Source organism: Mesoplodon mirus, assembly GCF_964341445.2.
Source record: "Mesoplodon mirus genome assembly, chromosome: 15".
Classification (NCBI taxonomy): domain Eukaryota; kingdom Metazoa; phylum Chordata; class Mammalia; order Artiodactyla; family Ziphiidae; genus Mesoplodon; species Mesoplodon mirus.
In genome coordinates this window covers 49,626,634-49,653,383 of record NC_138991.1, presented here as the reverse complement: position 1 = coordinate 49,653,383, position 26,750 = coordinate 49,626,634, and the positions used below count along the sequence as shown (strand labels likewise).

The following is a 26,750-nucleotide window of genomic DNA, read 5'->3' as shown; positions in this document are numbered from 1 at the left end:
TTTCTTTAATAAATAGGACAAGTCTAGGCTCAGAGCCTTGGTCCGTTATGTAGCAAGAATTTAATAAAAATTCTTTTATTTATTACCTCTTAATCACAGCAGTCATGTTAAAATTCCTTAAAAAAAAAGCCCTATTGAGTTATGATTAACCTACCATACAGTTCAACCATTTAAAGTATACAATTTCAATAGTTTCTAGTATGTTTACAGAGTTTTTCAACTATCACCACAATCAATTTAGAACATGTTCATCACCCCAAAAGAAACCCTGTACTATCGTTTCCCCCCAGTGCCCTTTAGCCCTAGGCAACTACTAATTACTTTCTGTTAAAAGATTTACCTATTGTGAATATAAATGGAATCATACAATATGTGGTCTTTTGTAACTGGCTTCTTTCACTTAGCATCAAATTTTCAAGGGTCATCCATGTTGTAGCATGTATCATTACTTCATTTATTTTCATTCTAATGATATTCCATGTATGGTTATACATTTTATTTATCCAGTCATCAGTTGATGACATTTGGGTTGTTTCCACTTTGGGGCTGTTATGAATAATGCTACTTTGAATATTCAGATACAAGGTTTTGTGTGGACATATGTTTTCATTTTTCTTGAGTATATACCTAGGAGTAGAACTGCTAGATCCTATGGTAACTCTATGTTCAACCTTTAAGGACCTATCAGACTGTCTTACAAAGCAGCTGCACCATTTTGCATTCCCTCCAGCAATGTATAAGGGTTCCAATTTCTGCACATCCTTACCAACACTTGCTATGCTCTGCCTTTTTTTTTTTTTTTTTTTTGCGGTACGCGGGCCTCTCACTGTTGTGGCCTCTCCCGTTGTGGAGCACAGGCTCCGGACGCGCAGGCTCAGCGGCCATGGCTCACGGGCCCAGCCGCTCCACGGCATGTGGGATCTTCCCAGACCGGGGCACGAACCCGTGTCCCCTGCATCGGCAGGCGGACTCTCAACCACTGCGCCACCAGGGAAGCCCATGCTCTGCCTTTTTGATTATACCCATCCTAGTGTGTGTGAAGTAGTATCTCATTGTGATTTTGGTTTGCATTTCTCTGATGGCTGATGATATTGAGCATCTTTTTATATGCTTATTGGCCATTTGTATATTTTTTCAGATCCTTTGTCCATTTCTTAATTGGGCTGTCTTTGGGGAGTTAATAGTTCATTGCCATGAGGATTAATTGAGTTAATGTACAAAACGAGCTTAGCATGGGGCACATAGTGCTTTAAAAAAGTTACTCTTTGTTATTGTTGGTACTAATAATATAGATAAGGAGGGCAGCAAGTATAATGTCTCCAGGATTTGGGGGTACTCCTTTCTGGTCTAGACTGTATTTTGATTCTTTTAATTGTAATCAGTTGGAAATTTCAGGGTACTGTGACATAGAAACTGGTCAAAGCTTTTCATACTCCCCTTAGTTTCTTGTCAAATAAGATCTAGGTATTACCTTTACTGTTTCAGCTTCTGTTTGAAGGTAGGAATCTTCAATGATTCAGACACTTTTGGGCCTCTGAGCTGAATGTGCCTGGTTACTGACTTAGGGTACACAATGGAAGGGGTACCCTGAGCCTATATCTGAGCCTCTGTAGGGAATTTTCAGGCTATGATTCCAGAAAATGAGGCACGTTTCTAAAGAGAGATCTTGGAGAAATTTTAAGGGTAGAGTTGAGTACAAGAGTGCATATGGTGAATGTTAACATTCTGCCTACCATGAAATCCTTTTAGATCTCTGCTATGGTGGAATCTCATTCCTACTTTTTCTTGTTTTATTTAGGAAAGAAAGATGCCACATGCAGTCATTTGCATACTTTATTCATCCTTCCTTAGTGCCTACATGGGAAAGGTCCAGTGACTTTGGATTTAGCCACAATTTAATTATAATTTCTAATAAGGAGGAAAAAATTGTTACTTGGTAACTGCAAGGAAGTCCCTAGTATCTCCAATAACAGCAGCCTACATTATTCTCCCAAAATGTAAAAATGAGTAGATGGAGAAAAAATTAAGGACAGAAATTGTCTTATTTAATTTTATATTTCAAGTGTCTAACATAGAGAAGGTGCCCCACAAATGTGGTATCTCAGTTTCACCTGGATAAATATAGGAGTACTTTTTACCATTTCTAGTTCTAAAGGCAAATATTTTATTCCTTTTCCTCCTAGGTTTTCCTGACTGTGAAAACTTTGTGCCTACAAAATGTTGTGGTTCTATAACCGACAACAGTCCTCTCTTTGGGCTTGACTGTGAAATGGTAAGTACTACTTTTGATTTTTCAGCTGGAGTGTTGCAAACTAGGGTCTAGTTTTCTTGAGTGCGTTCACTTCTAGTATTCAGTTTAAATAACTGAAAGTAGACCCATTTAATCACATTTTAGAAAAATTGGATCTTTGCTCCAGGATGAGAAATAAATATCACATAAGTTTTCTAACTAGTTGATTTTTTTTTTTTTTTTTTTTTTGCTGTACGCAGGCCTCTCACTGTTGTGGCCTCTCCCGTTGCGGAGCACAGGCTCTGGATGCGCAGGCTCAGTGGCCGTGGCTCACAGGCCCAGCCGCGCCGCGGCATGTGGGATCTTCCCGGACCGGGGCACGAATCTGTGTCCCCTGCATTGGCAGGCAGACTCTCAACCACTGCGCCACCACGGAAGCCCCTAGTTGATATATTTAATCTAATTTTTGAATATTACTAGAAGTTGATTGCTTCTGTCTTTTGAACAAGTGTTTTGTTATTATTGCCTTGAAGACTTTGCCTGAATTACCATTGGTTTGGCTTAGTTTTACACATTTAAGATCAGAAGTAGGATTTTCCTGCTTAAGCTCCCCTTGTGTTTTACTTTGTCTAATTAGTAAGTCTCCTTTCAGAGGCACTGTATCCCTCTCACTTAGTACTCAAGTAACAGTTTCTCAACACTGAACAGAGTGGCTAAGAGCTAAGGGTGGGTTGTAGTACACAGTAAATAGTACAATTATAATTGATGTTATTATTTCTGTCCCTCTGGGGCACATCCTTCCCAGAGAAATTGTGCTGTGTTGGTTACTTTAACTGTAATGTTCAGCAGCCTGCTTAGCTTTAATTTCATTCATATTGGATTCTCTAGTCAGCAAAAGGCTGTGCCATTGTCACAGAGTAGATTAGAGTAGATGGCAGTTGATGTAGTCTTGAATAATGAGAGGAAGCAAGAGTTTCCACGGTTTAGCAGCCTATCTACATCCTGGTCTTTCAGTGCCTGACATCCAATGGGCGAGAACTAACACGAATCTCATTGGTTGCTGAAGGAGGCTGCTGTGTTATGGATGAACTTGTTAAACCTGACAACAAGATTGTGGACTACCTCACCAGGTATTTTTCACCCTGCCTCCAGCTCGCTATAGCTGTCAGACTAGAGTGGAATGAGACTTAACAGGAATAGCCCGTAGCTTCTGTTTAGTTAGGTATTATCTACTTATTTATTATCAAAGAAAAGGCTGGGGTGCCACAACTAGCAATTTTAATACTGAAATTGCACAATGTCGCTGTATAATGCTTACCTTTCTTGCTCTCTAATCTTCCTGTGACCTAAGTATAACCAGAATATTATCTTCCTTGTCATAGAATCTGACAGTTGTAATTGTTATCTAGCAACTGCCAAACAGCTTTGCTCTCTGATGAGACCCCATCTGAAAAATCTGCAAATCATCTTCTGGCAGTCAAATGATTTTAGAGCTTAATCTGCCTTGACCTCAGAAACCAAAACAAAACTAAGAAATTTGAAGCTCAAAAAATTTTCTCTGTCTTTCCAAAGATTAGCAAGTAATTTCAGAATGTACACACTACAGTGATTAGGCAAAGAAAAGCCAGTGAAACATTACCGTTCCTGACCATTGTAGTTGCACCTATCAATTCATGCTTACTTAGGCACAGAGAGGCGTGATGGTGATAAAGACTCTGCTGTTGGCAGACATGACAATTAGACAATGTTTTTAGGGAACAATCATATGTAACAAAGTTGTATGTATAAGGGTATTTGTCATACTATTGCAGAAATATGGGAATATGAATGAAAGTAGGGGGTTGGTTAGAATGTTATATTTATCTAATGGAGTACTCTAACCATTTAAAAGGATGTGCTGAAATAGATTTATTGATGTGAAAACTTGTTCATGATATATAGCACATGTTATGATCATATTATAAAGTAGCATAGGCATTATGATTGCTTTTTTTTGGGCCGTACCATGTGGCTTGCGGGATCCTAGTTTCCTGACCAGGAATTGAACCCAGGCCCATGGCAGTGAAAGCATGGAGTCCTAACCACTGGACCGCCAGGGAAGTCCCATGATTACATTTTTATAAAAATGAAACATATACATGAATACATATGTATCAAAAAATATGATAGAATATTTACTAAAGTGTAAAATATGATATCCGGGTGGTGGGATTATGGGCAGTTTTTAATTTCTTCTTTGTTATTTGATTTTCAACCTTGTTACACTGAGCATTTATTAATTTTTTATTAATTTTTTAAAATATTCTTTTTGAAATGACTTTCGGGGGAGGAAAGCTTATTAATATCATGGTCTGTCCATTTCTCTTTTTTTATTGAAAGTTTCTCAGGAATCACAAAGGAGATTCTTAACCCAGTGACAACCAAACTCAAAGATGTACAGAGACAGTTAAAAGCACTGCTTCCTCCCAATGCTGTGTTAGTGGGCCACTCCTTAGACTTAGATCTCAGAGCACTGAAAGTGAGTATCTGATTTAGGACTTAGTTTTTCTAGCATATGTGCCTGTTTCATTAATCTCAGATCTAAAACCTTCTGTCCCCCAACCCACCTGTTTTTTCCTTCAGCATAGGATGCTACTCATTCTATTCTCTTTCCTTCTCAGATGATACATCCATATGTTATTGATACATCATTGCTTTATGTCAGAGAGCAGGGCAGAAGATTTAAGCTCAAGTTCTTAGCCAAAGTTATTTTGGGGTAGGTTTGTTTGCATATTATAATATTGTCCTGATAGACTGCACATAGTTAGAATATTGTATCTTATTTAATGCATATTGCAACGTTCAGCCTCTCTCCTTTCCCTCTTAGTTTATAAACATGAATTCTGAGATCCTAACTTCAGAGAGAAGTATGACTCAGAAATGAAAAAACTGTGGGAATACAAAAAGGAGTTGCATTCATAGCTGAAGGTTGATGGATAGAACTGGACAGAGAAAAGGCAGAAAAGTTACCCAAAATTTCGAAATAACGTTCCTATATTGAATGTATCATGTACAAACACATATTGTACAAAGATATTCATTGCAGTATGATTTAAAATAGCCCAAAGGAATTCAGATATTCTACAGGACTAGTTAAATAAATTATGGTTATCTGTGTGACTAATACTTTGTTACTGAATATGAGATCTTTATGTGCTAATAAGGGGACCTCTAAGATGCTACTGAGAATAAAATGGAGATGCAGAACAAGATGCGTAGATACTGAGATATTGATTGATGTAGATTAGATTTAGATATATCTATAGACATAAACATATGTATTTTTTAAGATTTTAAAAAACAAAGGATTTTTAAATATATAATAGACACTTGTATATAATAGAAAATTTCTGGAAGGTAACTTTAAAACAACAGCTACGTCTAAAAAATGAGACAAGGGGTTGGCTGGGGAGTGGACCAGAGACTTTTTATTGAGTAGCCTTTGATGATATGCTTGCTGTAAACAAAGCCATTCCTGATCATTCTGTACCCTCAGTACCTCTCAGGTCCTGGCACTAAGTAATAAAGGAATCTTGATTGTTGTGACTCAAATCTAATTACTAGAATGCTGAAATTCTACATGTAGCCAGAATATTTGGGATGAAAGGATCTATCATTAAAGATGCTCCCAGGTATGTCAATTTTACCTTGACTTTCCAGGAAGGATATACAGTGTCCAGATAGGTTTGGTCATGATGCCACAGAAGATGCTAGAACAACCCTTGAATTGGCTCGGTATTTCCTCAAATATGGCCCAAAGAAGGTTAGTACCTTTGCTTTCCTTAAAATTATGAGACTAGAACAGAGTCACAGACCACCATATCCTGCTGGTACCTTTCTTTACAAAAATGGCAGTGTAATTCAAGGTGAATATGTATTTGAAATTAAGACCTGTATCACTAGCATCATGTAGTGGTTAAATATGTAGTCTCTAAAGTTGGACTTCCTTGTTTTTAAATAGGTCTGGCTATATGATATCTAGGGCAATTTCTCTGAGCAACTTTAGTTTCTAGATCTATAAAATGGGAGCACACTTCTCTGGGATACTGGTGGGGGTAAATGAGACATTATGTGGTATAAAGCTCTTAGCACAGTGCCATGAATATATTAAGCACCATAATGTGGTGTTAATAATAATAAATAATGTGGTGTTAATCATTGTAGCTGAGGGACTTCCCTGGTGGTCCAGTGGTGAAGACTCTGTACTTCCACTGCAGGGCGCACAGGTTTGATCCCTGGTTAGGGTACTAAAGATCCCGCATGCCACTTTTAATTCATTGTAGCTGATGCTAATAATTGTGATAATTATAAAAATCTAGATAGATTTTTGCTCTCTTGGGGTGTGAGTAGCATATCATTGTTTCAAAAGCAGTTCAGTGGGCCTGGACTAGAACAGCACATAAAGGAGGCATTGAAGAGGATGTAGTTTCTGACAGACTGTGTTATAACACATTCTAACCTGTTAGATTGTCCCATTGTGTGATATTTTCTAGCATGACCCCATTATGAAATAAATGGTAGTCCATATAGAATAATAAAAAGCCAGAACAGTATTTTGTGTCATGGTGATAGAAAGACATTGTAAAATATCTTATGCGGCATGTGAATAATGGCCAACATTCACTGAGATCTTACGAAGTGTACTATCCTAAAATGCTTTATATACGTTATCTTATCCTTATAGCAACCCTATAAGTTAACTATTGATATTATTATATATATGATCGTTCAGAGGTTTTGAAAGGTTAATAACTTATTGAGGGTCCTACAGTTAGAGGCAGAACCAGGATTCAAAACAGGGTCTGTCAGATTCTAAAGCCTGTCTTTGCTCTACATGAGGAATTAGCAAACCTTTTCTGTAAAGGCCAAACAGTAAGTATTTTAGGCTCTACAGACCATACTGTCTCTATCACAGCTACTCAACTTGCTGTTGGTAGTGCAAAAGCAGCTATAACAGTATGTCAGTAAAAGGACACAGCTGTGTGCCAGTAAAACTTTATTTACAAAAAACTGACATTGGGCTGGACTTGATCCAATGACTGTAATATGCCAACCCCTGCTCTAAACGACTGCACTGAGGTTCTAAAAACTTGGTCTCAGGACCCATTTATCCTCAAAGAGCTTTTGTTTTTGTGGGTCATATCTATCAACATTTACCATATTAGAAATCACATATGAGAAAAATTATATTTACTAATTTGTTGAAAATATTTTTAAAAATCATTACATGTTAACATAAAAAATGTATTTTTATGGAAAAAAGCATTTTCAAAAAAATTAATGGGAAGAGCATCATTGTTTTACATATTTTGCAAATCTCTTTAATGTCTAGCTATTAAGCTCCTATTAAGGAGACTAGTGACTCTCTCATATCTGCTTTTACGTCCAATCTGTTGTGTTATATAGTTGGAGAAGACAGGACCTTGTAAACTTCCCCCTGAAAGGGTCTCTGGAACCCCTAGGAGTTCTCAAGCCACACTTTGAGAACAGTTGCATTCTATTGTGCTGCCACTTGATTTCCAGGAAAAATTGCATCTCACTTGAGTAAAATCTCAGGAAATCTGAATTAAGGATGGACTTTAGTTAATAATAAGATACCAGAAAAGAATCTAAAAAAGAGTGGATATATGTATATGTATAACTGATTGGCTTTGCTGTACAGTAGAAACTAACACAATATTGTAAATCAACTATATTCCAATAAAAAATTTTAAAAAGAAAAAAAATAACATATCAATAGTGGTTCATTAATTGAGTCAAATACACCATACTAATTAAGATGGTAATAATAGTTGAAAATGGTAGTTGGATATATGTGGGAACTCTGTACTGTCTTTGTAGTTTTTCTGCAAATCTAAAATGATTCTAAGTAAAAAAAATATCTGTATCTCTACACATCAGAACTCCCAAGTGGGCTCCCACTTTATGGAAAGAGAATAAACTAGAATACTTTTCATGATTTTGTGTTAATCCAATAAAGTCTTTTTTTCATATTGCCATGAAAGCCATTCTTTTCTAATTTCCAAAAGTTGCATGTTTGCGGAGAAGTAAGTTTTAGGTGACTTTGGAATGAATGATGAGCCAAAATTGCCATTGCTTTTCACTTAGCCCTACGTGGCCCTTTCCCATATTCATGTCACAACATCAGCAGCTGGTAACAGATTGCCATTCTTGGCTAAGCAGGCAGAAACCATCTGGTAACTATTGAACCCAGCCTGGGACCGTGGCAACAGCAAAGTCACTGTCTACAGAAACAGAGAACACTGCTTGAGTGGGTTTTTCTTGGATTTTTGGGGGGTTTGGGTGATTTTTTGTTTGTTTGGTTTCTTTTTTTTTTTTTTTAGCCTCAAATACTTTGCAAGATATTAAATGATTTTACCACTTGATTTTCCTTCAGATTGCAGAACTAAATCTGGAGGCACTAGCTAGTCACCAAGCACTAGAAGCAGCAGGCCTAGAGCCGAGAGATACAGCAGAAGTAGTTCAGCGGCTAAACACAAGGTAATATTTTTCAGTTCTAAATAGTTGCAAAGACAGATGGAGTATCTGGTTTCTTATTTAACAACAAAACCTGGAATATTTTTTTCCTCTTTTGAGCCTATTGAGAAATGGTTACCAATAATATGAGTAACATTCTTGCATTAGAAAAACCATGGATGGAAAAATACCACCTACTGCCCTAAATACCATCTGTTTTTCTAATTTTCTGAATCTGTTGATTGGTCTTAACTCATTTTACAAAAAAAGTAAGACATTGGAATACATTGAACTAAGTGGCATTAGGGGAGATGATAGACTAGTGAGTATTTTGATTAGAAGAGTCGGCTATAGCTTTGATGTATTGCCCAGATTGGGAAAAAGACAAACAAAAAACAGACTCAGAAGAGGTTTGTCTTCATACCATAGTAAATGTATCAGATGTTTAGAATCTAGCCTAATTTTGATAAAGAGTTTTGAGTATATTTTTTGTTTATCCTTCCTCTCCCTAAATGTAGAGCAACAATGTTCAATATGATTTCTGTAACGGTGGAAATGTTCTATATCTCTGCTGTCTAATAAGGTCCATACATGTGGACCTTATAGTACATGTGACTAGTGCAATTAAGGAACTGAATTTTTATTTTATTTAATTTTAATTTAAATAACCACACGTTGCTAATGGCTACCAGGTTAGACAGTGCAAGTATAGAGAAGTAATTCTTGGGTTAGGGAAAACTGTTGTTTCTACCTTGATCTCTTCTCCTTCTTTACAGTGTTTTAGAATGCTTGGACTCAATGGGCCAGAAGCTCCTTTTCTTGACTCAGGAGGCAGATGCTACTGAACTTTCTTCTTCCAAAAACTGTCAAACTATTAAGTGCTTTTCAAATAAAGAGGTGAGTGACCCAGGATCTCTTTGAAGGTTGCATTCAGAGTAGAGGGTAATGTAACCCTTTGCAACCCATGCAAGTATCAAGCTTTTTTTCATCAGCAACCTTGGCTACCATTAGCCAGTCTGGCTTCTATCTCAAATTTTGTGTGGAGCACTTTTAGTCTCAATTACCCCATAGGAACAGAACTGTCAGCTGCCAGTGTCTGTTTCCAGATTCCAGCAGGCCTGTGGCTTTGCCCTTGCACACCACTTTGAATTTCTGTTCTTTTTTCTGGTTCATGGAGATGTTTATCTTGGTTTTTAGCCTGACTATATCTTTTTGGTTTTCATATATATATATATATATATATATTTGTGTGTGTGTGTGGTATGCGGGCCTCTCACTGTTGTGGCCTCTTCCATTGCGGAGCACAGGCTCCGGATGCGCAGGCTCAGCGGCCATGGCTCACGGGCCCAGCCGCTCCGTGGCATGTGGGATCTTCCCAGACCGGGGCACGAACCCATGTCCCCTGCATCGGCAGGCAGACTCTCAACCACTGAGCCACCAGGGAAGCCCTGTTTTGTAGTTTTTAGCATAGAAGTGTTTCACCTCCTTGGTTCGGTTTATTCCTAAGTATCTTATTGTTTTTTGATGCTATTGTACATGAGATTTTTTTCTTAATTTCCTTTTTTGATTGTTCATTGTTAGTATGTAGAAACACAACTGATTTTTTGTGTGTTGATTTTGAATCTTTCAAATTTGCTGAACTCATTGTTTAGTCCTGACATTGCTTTTGTAGAATTGTTAGGGTTTTCTACATGTCCTATGTGAACAGAGAGAGCTTTTCCAATTTGGACGACTTTTGTTTCCTTTTCTTACCTAATTACTCTGGTTAGAACTCTCAATACTGTGTTGAATAGAGTGGCAGGAGCAGGCATCCTTGTTCCTGATCTTAGAGAAAGTTTTCAGTCTTTTCACCTTTGAGTGTGATGTTAACTGTGGGCTTTTCATATATGGCATTTATTATGTTGGGGTAGTTTCCTTCTATTTCTAGTTTGTTGAGTGTTTTTATCTTGAAAGAGTTTGAATCTTGTCAAATGCTTTTTCTGCATCAGTTCATTGATCATGTGGTTTTGTCTTTCATTCTGTTAATGTGGTATATTACATGGAATTGTTTTCATACATTGAACCATCCTTGCATTCCAGGAATATATCTCACTTGGTCATGGTGTATAATACTTTTAATGTGCTGTTGAATTCAGTTTGCTTACATTTTGCTATTTAAAATAATCACTAGATTGGAAGGACTATTTCCATTTTGTTGTTTTCTGTATGTCTTACAGCTTTTTGTCCCTCCTCTCCTTTCTACTGTCTTCCTTTGAGTTTTGCTTTTTTTTTTTTTGGTAGAGACATGCTTTGATACCCTTCTCATTTCCTTTTGTGTATGTTCTATAGATATTTTCATTGCAGTTACATAAAACATCTTAAAATTATAACATTCCATTTTAAACTGATAGCAGTTTAATTGCATACAAAAACTGTACTCCTATAAGCTCCACCCCCTCCTTTGTTACTGATATCATTGATTGCATCTTTATATGTTATATGCCCATTAACATAGGCATATAGTTATTTTTTTCATGTTTTTGTCATTTAAGTTCTGAATAAGAATTAAAAGTGAATTTAGGCACCAAAGTTACATTAATACAGGTTATTATATGTGTCCATGTATTACCTTAACTGGAAAACTTTTTCATGTTGTTGTCTAGTATCCTTTCATCTTGAAGGACTCCCTTTAGCATTTCTTATAAGAGCAGGCCTAGTGATAATAAACTTTCTCAACTTTTTTTTTCCCCTGCATTTTTGAAGCATAGTTTTGCTGGATACAGTTTTCTTGGTTGATGGTTGTTTTTTGTTTTTGTCTTCTTTTTTTGGTTGATGTTTTTTTTATTTTATCACTTTGAATATAACATGCCACTCTCTTCTGGCCTGCAAGGTTTCTGTTAAGAAATCCACTGATAATCCTATGAAAGCTTCCTTGTATGTGATGATTTGCTTTTCTCTTCCTGCTTCCAAGAGTCTCTAATTTTGACTTTTAACAATTTGATTGTAATGTGTCTTTGTGTGGGTCTCTTTGGATTTATCTTTCTTGGAGATCTCTCAGCTTATTGAATTTGTATGTTCATTTCTTTCCTCAGATATGGAGGGTTTTCAGCCATTATTTCTTCAAATAAGCTCTCTGCTCCTTTCTCTCTTCTTCTGGGACTCCTATAATTTGTAAATTGGTCCTAAAGATGGTGTCCCAAAGGCTCTTAGACTCTGTTTCCTTTTCTTCATTCTTTTTTTTTTTTTGCTTTAACTTAATGACTTCAAAGATCTGTTTTCAAGTTTGCCTGATCAAGTCTGATGTTGAACCCCTTTAGTGAATCTTCCAACTCACTTAATGTGTTTTTCAGCTGCAGAATTTGTTTGGTTCTTTTTTCTTTTTTTTTTTTTTGAATTTTATTTTATTTATTTTTTTATACAGCAGGTTCTTATATAAGTTACCTATTTTATACATATTACTGTATATATGTCAATCCCCAGCTCGCCCAATTCATCCCACCACCACACCCCCACCACCTGCTTTTCCCCCTTGGTGTCCATACGTTTGTTCTCTACACCTGTGCCTCTATTTCTGCCTTGCAAACTGCTTCATCTGTACCATTTTTCTAGATTCCACATATATTCGTTAATATATGATACTTGTTTTTCTCTTTCAGACTTACTTCACTCTGTATGACAGTCTCTAGGTCCATCCACCTCTCTACAAATGACCCAATTTCGTTTCTTCTTATGGCTGAGTAATATTCCATTGTATATATGTACCACATCTTCTTTATCCGTTCGTCTGTTGATGGGCATTTAGTTTGCTTCCATGACCTGGCGATTGTAAAGAGTGCTGCAATGAACACTGGGTTGCATGTGTCTTTTTGAACTATGGTTTTCTCTGGGTATATGCCCAGTAGTTGGATTGCTGGGTCATATGGTAATTCTATTCTTAGTTCTTTAAGGAACCTCCATACTGTTCTCCATAGTGGCTGTATCAGTTTACATTCCCACCAACAGTGCAAGAGGGTTCCCTTTTCTCCACACCCTCTCCAGCATTTGTTTGTAGATTTTCTGATGATGCCCATTCTAACCGGTGTGAGGTGGTAACCTCATTGTAGTTTTGATTTGCATTTCTCTAATAATCAGTGATGTTGAGCAGCTTTTCATGTGCCTCTTGGCCATCTGTATGTCTTCTTTGAAGAAATGTCTATTTAGTTCTTCTGCCCATTTTTTGATTGAGTTATTTGTTTTTTTAATATTGAGCTGCATGTGCTATTTATATATTTTGGAGATTAGTCCTTTGTCCATTGATTTGTTTGCAAATATTTTCTCCCATCCTGAGGGTTGTCTTTTCATCCTATTTCTAGTTTCCTTTGCTGTGCAAAAGCTTTTAAGTCTCATTAGGTCCCATTTGTTTATTTTTGTTTTTATTTCCATTACTCTAGGAGGTGGATCAAAAAAGATCTTGCTGTGATTTATGTCAGAGTGTTCTACCTATGTTTTCCTCTAAGAATTTTATAGTGTCTGGTCTTACATTTAGGTCTCTAATTCATATTGAGTTTATTTTTGTGTATGGTGTTAGGGAGTTTTCTAATTTCATTCTTTTACATGTAGCTGTCCAGTTTTCCCAGCACCACTTATTGAAGAGACTGTCTTTTCTCCGTTGTATATCCTTGCCTCCTTTGCCATAGGTTAGTTCACCGTAGGTGCATGGGTTTATCTCTGGGCTTTCTATCCTGTTCCATTGACCTGTATTTCTGTTTTTGTGCCACTGCCATATTGTCTCGATGTCTGTCGCTTTGTAGTATAGTCTGAATCACAGAGTCTGATTCCTCCAGCTCCATTTTTTTCCCTCAAGACTGCTTTGGCTATTCGGGATCTTTTGTGTCTCCGTATAAATTTTAAGATTTTTTGTTCTAGTTCCATAAAAAATACCATTGGTAATTTGATAGGGATTGCATTGAATCTGTAGATTGTTTTGGGTAGTATAGTCATTTTCACAATATTGATTTTTCCAGTGCAAGAACATGGTATATCTCTCCATTTGTTGGTATCATCTTTAATTTCTTTCATCAGTGTCTTATAGTTTTCTGCATACAGGTCTTTTGTCTCCCTAGGTAGGTTTATTCCAAGATATTTTATTCTTTTTGTTGCAGTGGTGAATGGGATTGTTTCCTTAATTTCTCTTCTGATTTTTCATTGTTAGTGTATAGGAATGCAGGAGATTTCTGTGCATTAATTTTGTATCCTGCAACTTTACTAAATTCATTGATTAGCTCTACTAGTTTTCTGGTGGCATCTTTAGGATTATCTATGTAGAGTGTCATGTCATCTAGAAACAGTGACAGTTTGACGTCTTCTTTTCCAATTTGTATTCCTTTTATTTCTTTTTCTCCTCTGATTGCCGTGGCTAGGACTTCCAAAACTATGTTGAATAATAGTGGCGAGAGTGGACATCCTTGTCTTGTTTCTGATCTTAGAGGAAATGCTTTCAGTTTTTCACCATTGAGAAAGATGTTTGCTGTGGGTTTGTTGTATGTGACCTTTATTATGTTGAGGTAGGTTCCCTCTGTGCCCACTTTCTGAAGAGTTTTTTATCATAAATGGTGTTGAATTTTGTCAAAAGCTTTTTCTGCATCTATTGAGATGATCATATGGTTTTCATTCTTCAATATGTTAATATGTTGTGTCACATTGATTGAGTTGCATATATTGAAGAATCCTTGCATCCCTGGGATAAATCCCACTTGATCATGGTGTATGATCCTTTTAATGTGTTGTTGCATTCGGTTTGTTAGTATTTTGTTGAGGATTTTTGCATCTATATTCATCAGTGATATTGGTCTGTAATTTTCTTTTTTTGTAGTATCTTTGTCTGGTTTTGGTATCAGGGTGATGGTTGGCCTCGTAGAATGAGTTTGGGAGTGTTCCTTCCTCTGCAGTTCTTTGGAAGCGTTTGAGAAGGATAGGTCTTCTCTAAATATTTGATAGAATTCACCTGTGAAGCCATCTGGTCCTGGACTTTTGTTTGTTGGAAGATTTTTAATCACAGTTTCACTTTCATTACTTGTGATTGGTATGTTCATTTTTTCTGTTTCTTCCTGGTTCAGTCTTGGAAGGTTACACGTTTCTAAGAATTTGTCCATTTCTTCCAGGTTGTCCATTTTATTGGCATAGAGTTGCTTGCAGTTGTCTCTTACGATGCTTTGTATGTCTGGGGTGTCCGTTGTAACTTCTCCTTTTTCCTTACTAATGTTATTGATTTGAGTCCTCTCCCTCTTTTCCTTGATGAGTCTGGCTAAAGGTTTATCAATTTTGTTTTTCTTCTCAAAGAACCAGCTTTTAGTTTTATTGATCGTTGCTACTGTTTTCTTTGTTTCTCTTTCATTTATTTCTGCTCTGATCTTTACAATTTCTTTCCCTCTACTAACTTTGGGTTTTGTTTGTTCTTCTTTCTCTAGTTCCTTTAGGTGTAAGGTTAGATTGTTTATTTGAGATTTTTCTTGTTTCTTGAGGTAGGCTTCTATTGCTATAAACTTCCCTCTTAGAACTGCTTTTGCAGCATCCCATAGGTTTTGGATCGTCATGTTTTTGTTGTCATTTGTTTCTAGGTATTTTTTGATTTCCTCTTTGATTTCTTCAGTGATCTCTTGGTTATTTAGTAACGTATTGTTTAGCCTCCACATGTTTGTGTTTTTTACATTTTTTTCCCTATAATTTATTTCTAATCTCATAGCGTTGTGCTCAGAAAAGATGCTTGATATGATTTCAATTTTCTTAAATTTACTAAGGCTTGATTTGTGACCCAAAATGTGATCTATCCTGGAGAATGTTCCGTGTGCACTTGAGAAGAAAGTGTAATCTCCTGTTTTCGGATGGAATGTCCCATAAATATCAATTAAATCTATCTGGTCTATTGTGTCATTTAAAGCTTGTGTTTCCTTATTAATCTTCTGTCTGGATGATCTGTCCATTGGTGTAAGTGAGGTGTTAAAGTCCCCCACTGTTAATTGTGTTACTGTTGATTTCCTCTTTTATAGCTGTTAGCATTTGCCCTATGTATTGAGTTGCTCCTATGTTGGGTGCATATATTTTATAATTGTTATATCTTCTTCTTGGATTGATCCCTTGATTATTATGTAGTGTCTTTTCTTGTCTCTTGTAACATTCTTTAAAGTCTATTTTGTCTGATACGAATATTGCTACTCCAGCTTTCTTTTGATTTCCATTTGCATGGAATATCTTTTTCCATCCATTCACTTTCAGTCTGTATGTGTCCCTAGGTCTGACGTGGGTCTCTTTAGACAGCATATATATGGGTCTTGTTTTTGTTTCCATTCAGTGAGCCTGTGTCTTTTGGTTGGAGCATTTAATCCGTTCACATGTAAGGTAATTATCGATATGTTCCTGTTACCATTTTCTTAATTATTTTGGGTTTGTTTTTGTATGTCCTTGTCTTCTGTGTTTCCCACTTAGAGAAGTTCCTTTAGCATTTGTTGTAGAGCTGGCTTGGTGGTGCTGAATTCTTTTAGCTTTTGCTTGTCTGTAAAGCTTTTGATTTCTCCGTCAATCTGAATGAGATCCTTGCTGGGTAGAGCAATCTTGGTTGTAGGTTCTTCCCTTTCATCACTTTAAATATATTGTGCCACCCTCTTCTGGCTTGTAGAGTTTCTGCTAAGGAATCAGCTGTTAACCTTATGGGGATTCCTTTGTATGTTATTTGTCGGTTTTCCCTTGTTGCTTTTAATAATTTTTCTTTGTCTTTAATTTTTGTCAATTTGATTACTACGTGTCTCGGCATATTTCTCCTTGGGTTTATCCTGCTTGGGACTCTCTGTGCTTCCTGGACTTGGCTGGCTATTTCCTTCCCCATGTTAGGGAAGTTTTCAACTATAATCTCTTCAAATATTTTCTCAGGTCCTTTCTCTCTCTCTTTTCCTTCTGGGACCCCTAGAATGCTAATGTTGGTGCGTTCAGTGTTGTCCCAGAGGTCTCTTAGGCTGTCTTCATTTCTTTTCATTCTTTTTTCCTTTATTCTGTTCTGCGGCAGTGAATTCCACCTTTCTGTCTTCCAGGTCACTTATCTGTTCTTCTGCCTCAGTTGTTCTGCTGTTGATTCCTTCTAGTGTATTTTTTTATATATATATAAATTTACTTATTTGTTTATTTATTTATTTTTGGCTGTGTTGGGTCTTCATTTCTGTGCGAGGGCTTTCTCTAGTTGCGGCAAGTGGGGGCCACTCTTCATCGTGGTGCGCGGGCCTCTCACTGTCGCGGCCTCTCTTGTTGCGGAGCACAGGCTCCAGACACACAGGTTCAGTAGTTGTGGCTCACGGGCCTACTTGCTCCGCGGCATGTGGGTTCTTCCCAGACCAGGGCTCAAACCCGTGTCCCCTGCATTGGCAGGCAGATTCTCAACCACTGCGCCACCAGGGAAGCCCTAGTGTATTTTTCATTTCAATTGTTGTATTGTTCATCTCTGTTTGTTTGTTCTTTCATTTTTCTAGGTGTTTGTTCTTTCATTCTTCTAGGTCTTGTTAAACACGTCTTGCATCTACTCGATCTTTGCCTCCATTCTTTTTCCAATGTCCTGGATCATCTTTACTATCATTATTCTGAATTCTTTTTCTGGAAGGTTGCCTATCTCCACTTCATTTAGTTGTTTTTCTGGGGTTTTATCTTGTTCCTTCATCTGGTAAAAAGTCCTCTGCCTTTTCATTTTGTTTCTGTGAGTGTGGTTTACATTCCACAGGCTGCAGGATTGTAGTTCTTGCTTCTGCTGTCTGCCCTCTGGTGGATGAGGCTATCTAAGAGGCTTGTGCAAGCTTCCTGATGGGAGGGACTGGTGGTGGGTAGAGCTGGGTGTTGCTCTGGTGGGCAGAGCTCAGTAAAACTTTAATCTGCTTGTCTGCTGATGGGTGGGGCTGAGTTCCCTCCCTGTGGGTTGTTTGGCCTGAGGCAACCTAGCACTGGAACCTACAGACTCTTTGGTGGGGTTAATGGCCGACTCTTGGGAGGGCTAATGCCAACGAGTACTTCCCAGAACTTCTGCTGCCAGCGTCCTTGTCCCTGGGGTGAGCCACAGTCACCCCCCCGCCTCTGCAGGAGACTCTCGAACACTAGCATGTAGGTCTGGTTCAGTCTCCTATGGGGTCACTGCTCCTTTCCCAGGGTCCTGATGAACACACTACTTTGTGTGTGCCCTCCAAGAGTGGAGTCTCTATTTTTCCCAGTCCTGTCGGAGTCCTGCAGTCAAATCCCGCCAGCCTTCAAAGTCTAATTCTGTGGGAATTCCTCCTCCTGTTTCCAGACCCCCAGGTTAGGAAGCATGACGTGGGGCTCAGAACCTTCACTCCCATGGGTGGGCTTCTGTGGTATAATTGTTCTTCATTTTGTGAGTCACCCACCCAGCGGTTATCGGATTTGATTTTATTGTGATTGGGCCACTCCTACCATCTCATTGTGCCTTCTCCTTTGTCTTTGGACTGGACGTGAGTTATCTTTTTTGGTGAGTTCCAGTGTCTTCCTATCAATGATTGTTCAGCAGTTAGTTGTGATTACGGTGCTCTTGCAAGAGGGATGAGCGCATGTCCTTCTACTCCACCATCTTCTCAGGAAATTTTTAGGAGACATCCATTTTACAACATATAATAGTAGCTGTTTCTCACCTCCCCACCACCACTCCAAGAGGAGAGGGCAGGCAGGCGGATTGGTGGCACTGCACACTGGCAGCCCGTGGCCCTGCTGGCCCGTGCTCGGCCGGCCGCTCCACCCCACCGCCATTGCCTCCACCGCCGCAGTGTGTGTCTGATTCTTTTTTATAGTTGCTGTCTCTTTAATGAAATACTCATTTTGTTCATGCATAATTTTCCGATTTCATTAGTTGTCTGTCTATCTTTGTTCTCTTTTAGTTCTTTTTTTTTTTTTTTTTTTTGTCAACTACCTCTCCAATTGTTAGTGCCTGGCATGGTGGAAGGGTAGACTTTCACTAATCAGCTCAGCCTGAGGTTTCAGGACCTCTCAAACATACTTTGAGGATGTGTCTTCTCTGAGCTTGTGCAGGTGCTTTTAGTTGTCTCATATTCCCTGAGCAGCTTGTCCCTGTTTCTCCTCAGAGCTTGCAATCTGTTGCTCCTCCTGACATCTGCCTTTGTAACTGCAGCTCTAATGTGCTGTGGTGATTGGCATATGTTTTCAGTGGCTTCCAAACAAGGCTGCCAGTCCTATCAGTGCTCTGAGTCAGGTGAGACAGAAACTAGTCTCTCAGGCAGTGACCAGCCTAGCCATGACATTGGCTGCGTGGTCCACTCTTGTTTCTGTCCAGAGGGAAGATCCCCAGTGTGGGAAATTTCCTCTGTGTCGAGCCCTGCTGGGTCAGATAGGGGAAGGGACAGATGGGTACACAAAACTACATATTTTCCTTTCCCTTTTGCTGGAGTCCCTTCGGGTTGTTGTTGTTGTTGTTTCTGGGTGCTGTAATTTCTCGACTGGTCTCTAGAGTTGTTGCAAAGGTATTCTGGTCTATATAGTGTTAACTTGGTGTCTATGGAAAACTGAGGGCTTAAAGCTTCCTTGTACTCTATCTTGCTGATGTCATGCTCTCTTTTTCTTTTTTTAAAGTGTTGGGGTTTTTTTTGAGAAAGATGTGCTGGGAAAAATAAGTTTATAATGCTCTTGGGAGGGACTGCTATTTGTTTTATTTTTTTTCCCCCTGCAGGATCCTTAATTTCCCTCCTGATTTCTTTATTTCCTTCTTTTCCTTCACTGCAGTGTCTCCAGCAGGGTATTGCCTTTTCTCTGTATATCTGATTCTTCCCCAGAAGCACTGCTTCTCTGAGGCTGTCAAGTCTCTTCCTCGTAGTTAAGTGCTTGAACTATCAAAGTTGTGACCTGTGTTCATTATTTTGGCATTTTGTCGTACTTTCTTTCTGTGGCTGATTTTGTCTGTTTCATCCAAGTCTTCCATGCCCCTTGATTTTTTTTTCCCCCCAGAGTCTCTTGCATCTCTTCTCCCTCTCTTTATTCACAGGCTTGCAGAATTTAACTTGTTTCTTTACTTAGAGGTAATTTGAAGATTGTAGTAGCCTGCTTCTTAGTAATGCTAAAGATCTGGGTCATATGTGATTCTGTTTATTCTCTTTCCTGATTATATGGTTTTTCTACAAGGCTGTGTGGTGTCACCATTTTCTTCTGGACATTGAAGTCAGCCTCATATTGCTTTTTAATATGGGTAAAAAGACAACCATTGTTTATATTACTGTGGCTCACCTCCATGAGCCACAGTAGACTATTAGGTTCCTGCTTCATCCAGGCTGTGCTGTTTTCTGCAGGTTCTTGAGCAGGCTAGAGTGGAAATCCCCCTGTTTACCTTCAGCATCGTGCAGTTCTCTTTTGAACCCTTTCCACCCAACCTCAGTGAGGAGATGAGCAAAACAGTAAGTGAACGGGTTCTGCTAGATGATTTATTTGACCTGTTATAATCTCCCCCCATTAAGGAAAGTAATACATACTTCATTAAGTTTACTGTATACTTCTCTAAATTTTTTCTGTATGTATCAATATATTACCATTTTCATTTTTATAAAAATGGGAATCAGACTATATATACTGTTTTGCAACTTTATTTTTTCCTTTAACAGTATATCTTACACATCTGTTCATAACACTATCTATATAATCTTATTTCCCTTGTGCTGCATAGTTTTCCATTGTATGATATACCTATTTTCAGCATTTGCACTTTATAAATTTTTGCTATTCCAAATAATGATGCAATGAAATCCCTGTATACAAATCCTTGTACATTTGGCAAGTGTTTGTGTTAAGAAATTGCTTGAAAGGAATTATCCCATGTTTTGACTCATGATTTCTTTAGATTTGACTTAATTCTCTTTCCACATCCACCTCCTTACTATATTCTGTTGTTTTTCTTATAGATGAAGATCAAGTGGATGGAGATGTCAACTGTCTATGCTGGACCATTTAGCAAATACTGTAACCTTATTGCTCTGAAGAGGCTGTTTAAGAGTTTTGGTCCAGTCCGGTCAGTGACTCTTATTCTTGAAACCCACCAGGTAATGAGACAAGAAAACTTAGATTTTGACCTTCTAATCTGGTGTGGGAAATTCAGATGCCTTCTAGGGCCCTTCAAGTATTAGTGATTTGAGCTTGATTGTCACCAACTGGAATGTGAGACATGCTCTGTCTCATGGGAACAGTGTTGACCCATAAGAATGTGTGCCCCATATTGCTAGATCTTCTGATTTTTTTGTTTTGAGAATTGAGAAATCTGCCAATTTTCATGTTGTTGGCTCCAATTTTCTTAAATATTATGTAAGCCAGACAGAAAATATGTCTAGTGGTTTAATGTAGTTTATGGGCTTCATGCTTGTGACTTCAGCTTTAAATGATAAAATGCCCTTTCAGAAACAGCAGTAGCTTCCATGTGCCAGGAAGTCTGTAGGGCTTAAATCCAAAGTAGGCTCATAGCTGGGTTAAGATACTAGAGGAGTAGGACTTTTTGTTGTTGTTGCTGTTAGCTCTCCAATCTCTTGGAGTAAGTTTTGTTTATTAGTTTGTTACTTACATAAAAACCCTATAAAGAGTTTAATTATTTTTACTTTTTAAGAAATAATACTTGTATATGGTTTAAAAAATTCATACTTTTTAAAAGGATGTAATGAGTAAGCCTCTATCTTCATGGTCATAGCAGGAAGTCAGATAAAGACTAAAGTTACTATATGAAGCAATAACAACATTATAAACACTATGAGACAGGAAGCCATGAAAAGAATTGAAAATAAAAACTTATAACAGAATATCTGTAGAATGATATACAATAACTGGTAACAATGAAGGCCTCCAGGGAGAGAGGAGGTGACTGGGAACAGGGGTTAGGGGAAGACTTTTCACTGTAAATTTTTTTATACCTTTAGAATTTCGATATAGGCAACTATTAATCTGTGCATTAAACTATTATGTGTAATAGCTAATAATATAACTAATAACTATTAGGTTTAGTTACTATTAAAGTGAAGCAAAAATTAAAGTCTCCAAAGCGATCTAACTGCAGAATCCTAGATGTTTAAAATGTGCTTTCCCCAAATCTTTTATTGTCTTTCCTACACCTAAAAACAGAAATAAAAAGATCATCCCTGGGAACATAGACTGAGGGATTGGAAAGGGTATTCAAGGGACTGTAACTCCTTCCTGTAAGTCGTCTTGTCTTTTTTTCTTTTTTTCTTTCTTTTTGTAAAGTATACATAAAATTTGCCTTTTAAACCATTTTTACATATAGTTCAGTGTTATTAAGTACATTCTCTCTAGAACTTTTTCATCATCCCATACTGAAACTCTGTACCCTTTAAACAGTAACTCCCCAGTCCCGTTTCTCCCAGGCCTATTAACTACTATTGTATTTCCTGTCTTATAAATTTGACTACTCTATGTATATCATATAATTGGAATCCTACAATATTTGTCCTTTTGTGTCTGGCTTATTTCACTTAGCATAATGTCTTCAGGTTTCACCCATGATGTAGTATGTATCAGAATTTCATTTCTTTTCAAGGCTTAATTATATTCCATTGTATGATTATACCACATTTTGTTTATGTATTCGTCCATCGATGAACATTTGGATTATTTCCACGTTTTAACCATCCTGAATAATGCTACTATGAAATGAACATGGATGTACAAGTATTTGTTTGAGTCCCTGTTTTCAGTTCTTTTGGGTGATATACACAGATGTGGAATTTCTGGGTTAAATGATAATTCATTTCATTTTTTGAGGAACTGCCATACTGTTTTCTATAGCAGCTGCACCATTTTACATTCCCACCCGCAATGCCAAGGGTTCCAACTTCTCCATATTCCAGCTGACACTTGGGTTTCTTTTGTTTTTGTCTTTTTTGTTGTTTGTTTTTGTTTTTGGCTGCGCCCCATGTGGGATCTTAGTTCCCTGACCAGGGAACAAACCTGTGCCCCCTGCATTGGAAGCTAGGGGGTCCTAACCACTGGACCGCCAGGAATTCCCCTGACACTTGGCTTTTTTGTTGTTGTTTTTGGTTTGGGGGGGGGTTGTTTAGATAGTAGCCATCCTAATGGATGTGAAGTATTAATAGTATCTCATGGTTTTGACTTGCAGCTCCCTAATGATTAGTGATGTTGAGCATTTCTTTGTATGCTTATTGGCCATTGGTATATCTTCTTTGGAGAAATGTCTATGCAAGTCCTTTGCCTATTTTTTAATTGGGTTGATTTTCTTGTGTTGAGTTTTTGGAGTTCTCTATATATTTTATATCTGAATCCTTCAGTAGATACGTGATTTGCAAATATTTTCTCCCATTCTTTCTGCTGCCTTTTGACATTGTTGATGGTTGTTCTCTGATACACCTTTTAATTTTGATAAAGTTTAACTTCTCATATTTTTTTTGTTGCCTGTGCCTTTGGTGTCATATTCAGGAAATCATTGCCAAATCCAGTAAGATGAAGCTTTTCTATGGGAGCACTTTAATCTCCATGATGATGCTGTGGCTCAGACCGTCACATAGATTTAGATACTCTGGTGTTAATCAAGTGCAAAAGCAGTCAATTTGAAGATGCAAATCCAGTGGAAGAACTTAACCTCCCCAAGCTTGTAGGAAAGCTGCTTGTCTAAAATTAAGCTAATAAGGCAAATGGGAATCTCTACCTGTGACTTGCAGCGGTAACTTTAGTGATTAATAATAAATGGTATGGGGGCTTCTCTGGTGGTGCAGTGGTTGAGAGTCCGCCTGCCAATGCAGGGGACATGGGTTCGTGCCCCAGTCCAGGAAGATCCCACATGCCGTGGAGCGGCTGGGCCCGTGAGCCATGGCCACTGAGCCTGCGTATCTGGAGCCTGTGCTCCGCAACGGGAGAGGCCACACCAGTGAGAGGCCCGCATACCGCAAAAAAAAAAAAAAAAAAAAAAATAATAATAATAAATGGTATCAACAGCAAGTTGGGTAGTAAAGAATTTGTTAGTGCTTTCCCCATACCACCTAGGGAGAGAAGCCTTCAATTTTAAGTGACAAGATTATTTTCTGAGAAACCAAGCCCTGAACCATAATGATTCCACTTAAAATTGATGGTCTGTGATCACTGTCTAGCCCAGCACATCAAGAACATCCATTCTCGTGGCTCTGGCCACTGTAATTTAAGTGGGCCCCGTTCCTAGCCCCGTCTCTGGCAGTTTGAGCCTGGAAAGCAAAAGTAAGGAAATCTTGATTTTTCTGCAGCCACATCTCTGTATACAATACGAAGTCCTGGAAGGTGCCCAGCTGGCCATAGAGTCTTTGGATGGCAGCCTGGTAGAAGGTACCTGCATCAAGGTAGGGTTGCCAGAGAAAGCATAAAGTAGTATACTTCACTCAATCCTGTATTTTCAATACTTGTATTTACTCAAGCCTGTATTTACAGCACCCTAAGACATAACAGCTTAGGCAAGCACCCTCGAGAGGCTTAAGACACAAGATTTTCTGTTATGGAAAGCCTTCAGCCAAGGCCGGCATTCTTATAGTGGTGACCTAAGACATGATATCTTTTCATTTTTGTCAAAATCAGCCTGGGCTACATCTTCCATGTACTCTTTATCACTACTTAGGCCCCAAATGGTTTGTTCAGGGTGGTTTTTTTGTGGTTGCCCTTTAGCTTTCAGGGGAATCAAATGGTATTTTGATGTTTCTTATGCAATTAAACAATTTCATTGGTGTAGAAGGCAGAGAACTGATTGCAGTTGGTGGGGGAGAGAAGGAAAGGGAAGAGAGTATTATTTACACAAAAATATTTACATTTTGTATTAATTTATCTATTAAGTTTCTACCATAGTCCTTTGGGGCAGTTATCATTAGGTTCCTTGTATAGATAAGGAAGCTGCAGAATTAAGCTACTTGCTAGTATGTAACAGGCCTGTGGTTTGAAGTGGTGACTTTTCTACCATTAATGCCATCTTTCCTTGGTTAGGTACAGAGGCCTGTGACAGAGCTCACCCTTGATTGTGACACCCTTGTGAATGAGCTGGAACAAGATTCTGAGAACCGAGGTACTATATACCTGTCTGGAGTGAGTGAAACCTTCAAGGAACACCTGTTGCAACAGTCCAGCCTCTTCCTGGGCCTGGAAGCTGTGATCTTGCCTAAAGATCTTAAAAATGGAAAGCAGAAAAAATTCTGTTTCTTGAGTAAGTCTATTGCCATCGAATATAGCCTTGGGGAAAGAGATTAGAGATGGTGGTAACATGAGGTCAGAGAAAGGAAATGTTCAACAAGTAATCCCTCCTGGGCTGGACCAGGTCAACATCTCCTGATTTTGTCCTTCTCCCCTGGCTCTGGATGGGCTCCAGCTTGGATGGTGATCAAGTTTTTTTGTTTTTGTTTTTGTTTTTGTTTTGGTCCTTAATAACTGAAGGGGGTATTCTTGTTTTCAGGATTCAAAACTTTTGGCAATGCCCAGAGGGCCCTTGGCATTCTCACAGGCAAGAACTGGAAGCTGAAAGGCAGGCATGCCCTAACCCCCAGGCACCTCCATTCATGGCTCAGGGGCTTACCTCCTGAATCAAGGCCCCTAGGGCTTCGTGTCATACCTCCCCCCTCGGAGCAGGAGGCCTTGCAGGTGAGTGATTAAATGTATCCTGGGGTTAGCGGGGGAAAGGTAGCTAGCTACCTTGGTTTGCTGGCTCTGGTGGTTGGCCTTCTGATGTTTATGGAAATTAGACAGGATAGCCCTGCTCAAGTAACACTTAAGCCTTCAATCTTTTTTTTCCTGCCCTGCCACTAGTCTTACTTCACTCTCCAGTGTCTTCCAGCCCTGGACACACCTTTCTTTCTCCAAGATCTCTTATACTTTTGCCCCCTCCAAACTTGCTAAAATCAGGTTTTCCAGGTGTCTCTCCAAGGGACTTTGCGAGGTTAATACAGGAAGTTGGAGAGCTGGACAAGTCTTTAGTGATCTAGGGTTTCCTGAGTACATACATACACAATATGATTTTTGGTGGTCATAGATGGACCTCTTTTTTTCACTTTTATTGTTATGAACTTGTTTTTCTAACATTCATTAAAGTATGCAACCACCACATTGAATGTGTGATTTCATGTATAGTATTACTTAGACGAAGCTAAGGAAGAAATTGATAAAGAAAACCATTAGGGAATATGCAACAGAAGGGTGAAGATAGAAGGTGAATGGTTTAAGTTTGGGAAGCCCTGCCGTAGTCTAATGTCCCACACTTAGCAGATGAGAAATAGACACCAGAGCTGGTGAGCGACTTTGTCCAGGTCACAGAGATACTTAATGTCAGAGGCCAGACTAGAGCTCTCCTTAGTGATTTGGTTTCCCTAACTCAGGACCCTAAACTGACTTGGAGGTCTGGGGATGCTGGAGTGGACAAGGAACCCTGCAGTATAGACTCTGGCTTCAGACTGAGGATTTGTACAGAGCCTTTCCCGGGAGCCTGAGGAGGAATGTTGCAGTCCCTCCAAAGGTCAGCGGTGGGTTCTCTGACTGAGTGTCAACACCGGGCTTTGATCCTAGATGCTGAAGGTGGACCACCCAAAGATAGCAGTCTGGCACTGGGGCAGGAAGATACGAAAGCTCTACCACAGCCTGTGCTCAGGCACCCTCTGCCTCATCCTGCTGCCAGGAACTGAGAGGTAAGGACTGAAGGGTTGCCCCTTCATGATTCTGACCTCTGGACTCTCTGGACTTAAGCTTTTCTTGGAGAAAAGCCTTTTGTTGACGTCCAGGCACATAAACGAAAACTGAAATGAATCATCTCTTAACTCTCACAGCTCTAAGAGAGAGGTACTGTCTCCCCATGTTACTCATATTTGCTCTTATAACTACACTTAGTGGTCCCTCAAGGAGACAGCTCATCCCGGTTTAAAGGCAGAGGTCTTAGGTCCTGCAGCCTCTCTGGAACAAGAGGCACTTGAGTAAAAATGGTCAAGAAGTTCGAGGGCAAGGCCCAGGCTTAGATATGACTATAACCTACCTTTGCCACATATCAGGAGTGTGTTCC

At 38.7% G+C, this 26,750-nt stretch overlaps 1 protein-coding gene across 4 annotated transcripts in view; it reads left to right on the top strand.

The window, feature by feature from the left end:
* The window catches only part of REXO5 (RNA exonuclease 5), a 41,439-nt gene that overhangs the window by 11,842 nt on the left and 2,847 nt on the right, over positions 1 to 26,750 (top strand). For 3 of the 4 annotated variants that reach the window (XM_082645618.1, XM_082645619.1, XM_082645617.1), the window contains exons 7-19: positions 2,184 to 2,272; positions 3,245 to 3,360; positions 4,610 to 4,748; positions 4,891 to 4,985; positions 5,930 to 6,032; positions 8,667 to 8,770; positions 9,523 to 9,643; positions 20,041 to 20,145; positions 20,647 to 20,784; positions 23,974 to 24,066; positions 24,698 to 24,914; positions 25,161 to 25,345; positions 26,264 to 26,382. In XM_082645618.1, the coding sequence (XP_082501744.1) occupies positions 2,184 to 2,272; positions 3,245 to 3,360; positions 4,610 to 4,748; positions 4,891 to 4,985; positions 5,930 to 6,032; positions 8,667 to 8,770; positions 9,523 to 9,643; positions 20,041 to 20,145; positions 20,647 to 20,784; positions 23,974 to 24,066; positions 24,698 to 24,914; positions 25,161 to 25,345; positions 26,264 to 26,382 (1,624 nt within the window). The remainder of the gene's footprint in view (positions 1 to 2,183; positions 2,273 to 3,244; positions 3,361 to 4,609; positions 4,749 to 4,890; positions 4,986 to 5,929; positions 6,033 to 8,666; positions 8,771 to 9,522; positions 9,644 to 20,040; positions 20,146 to 20,646; positions 20,785 to 23,973; positions 24,067 to 24,697; positions 24,915 to 25,160; positions 25,346 to 26,263; positions 26,383 to 26,750) is intronic. The other variant, XM_082645620.1, reaches the window with a different exon arrangement.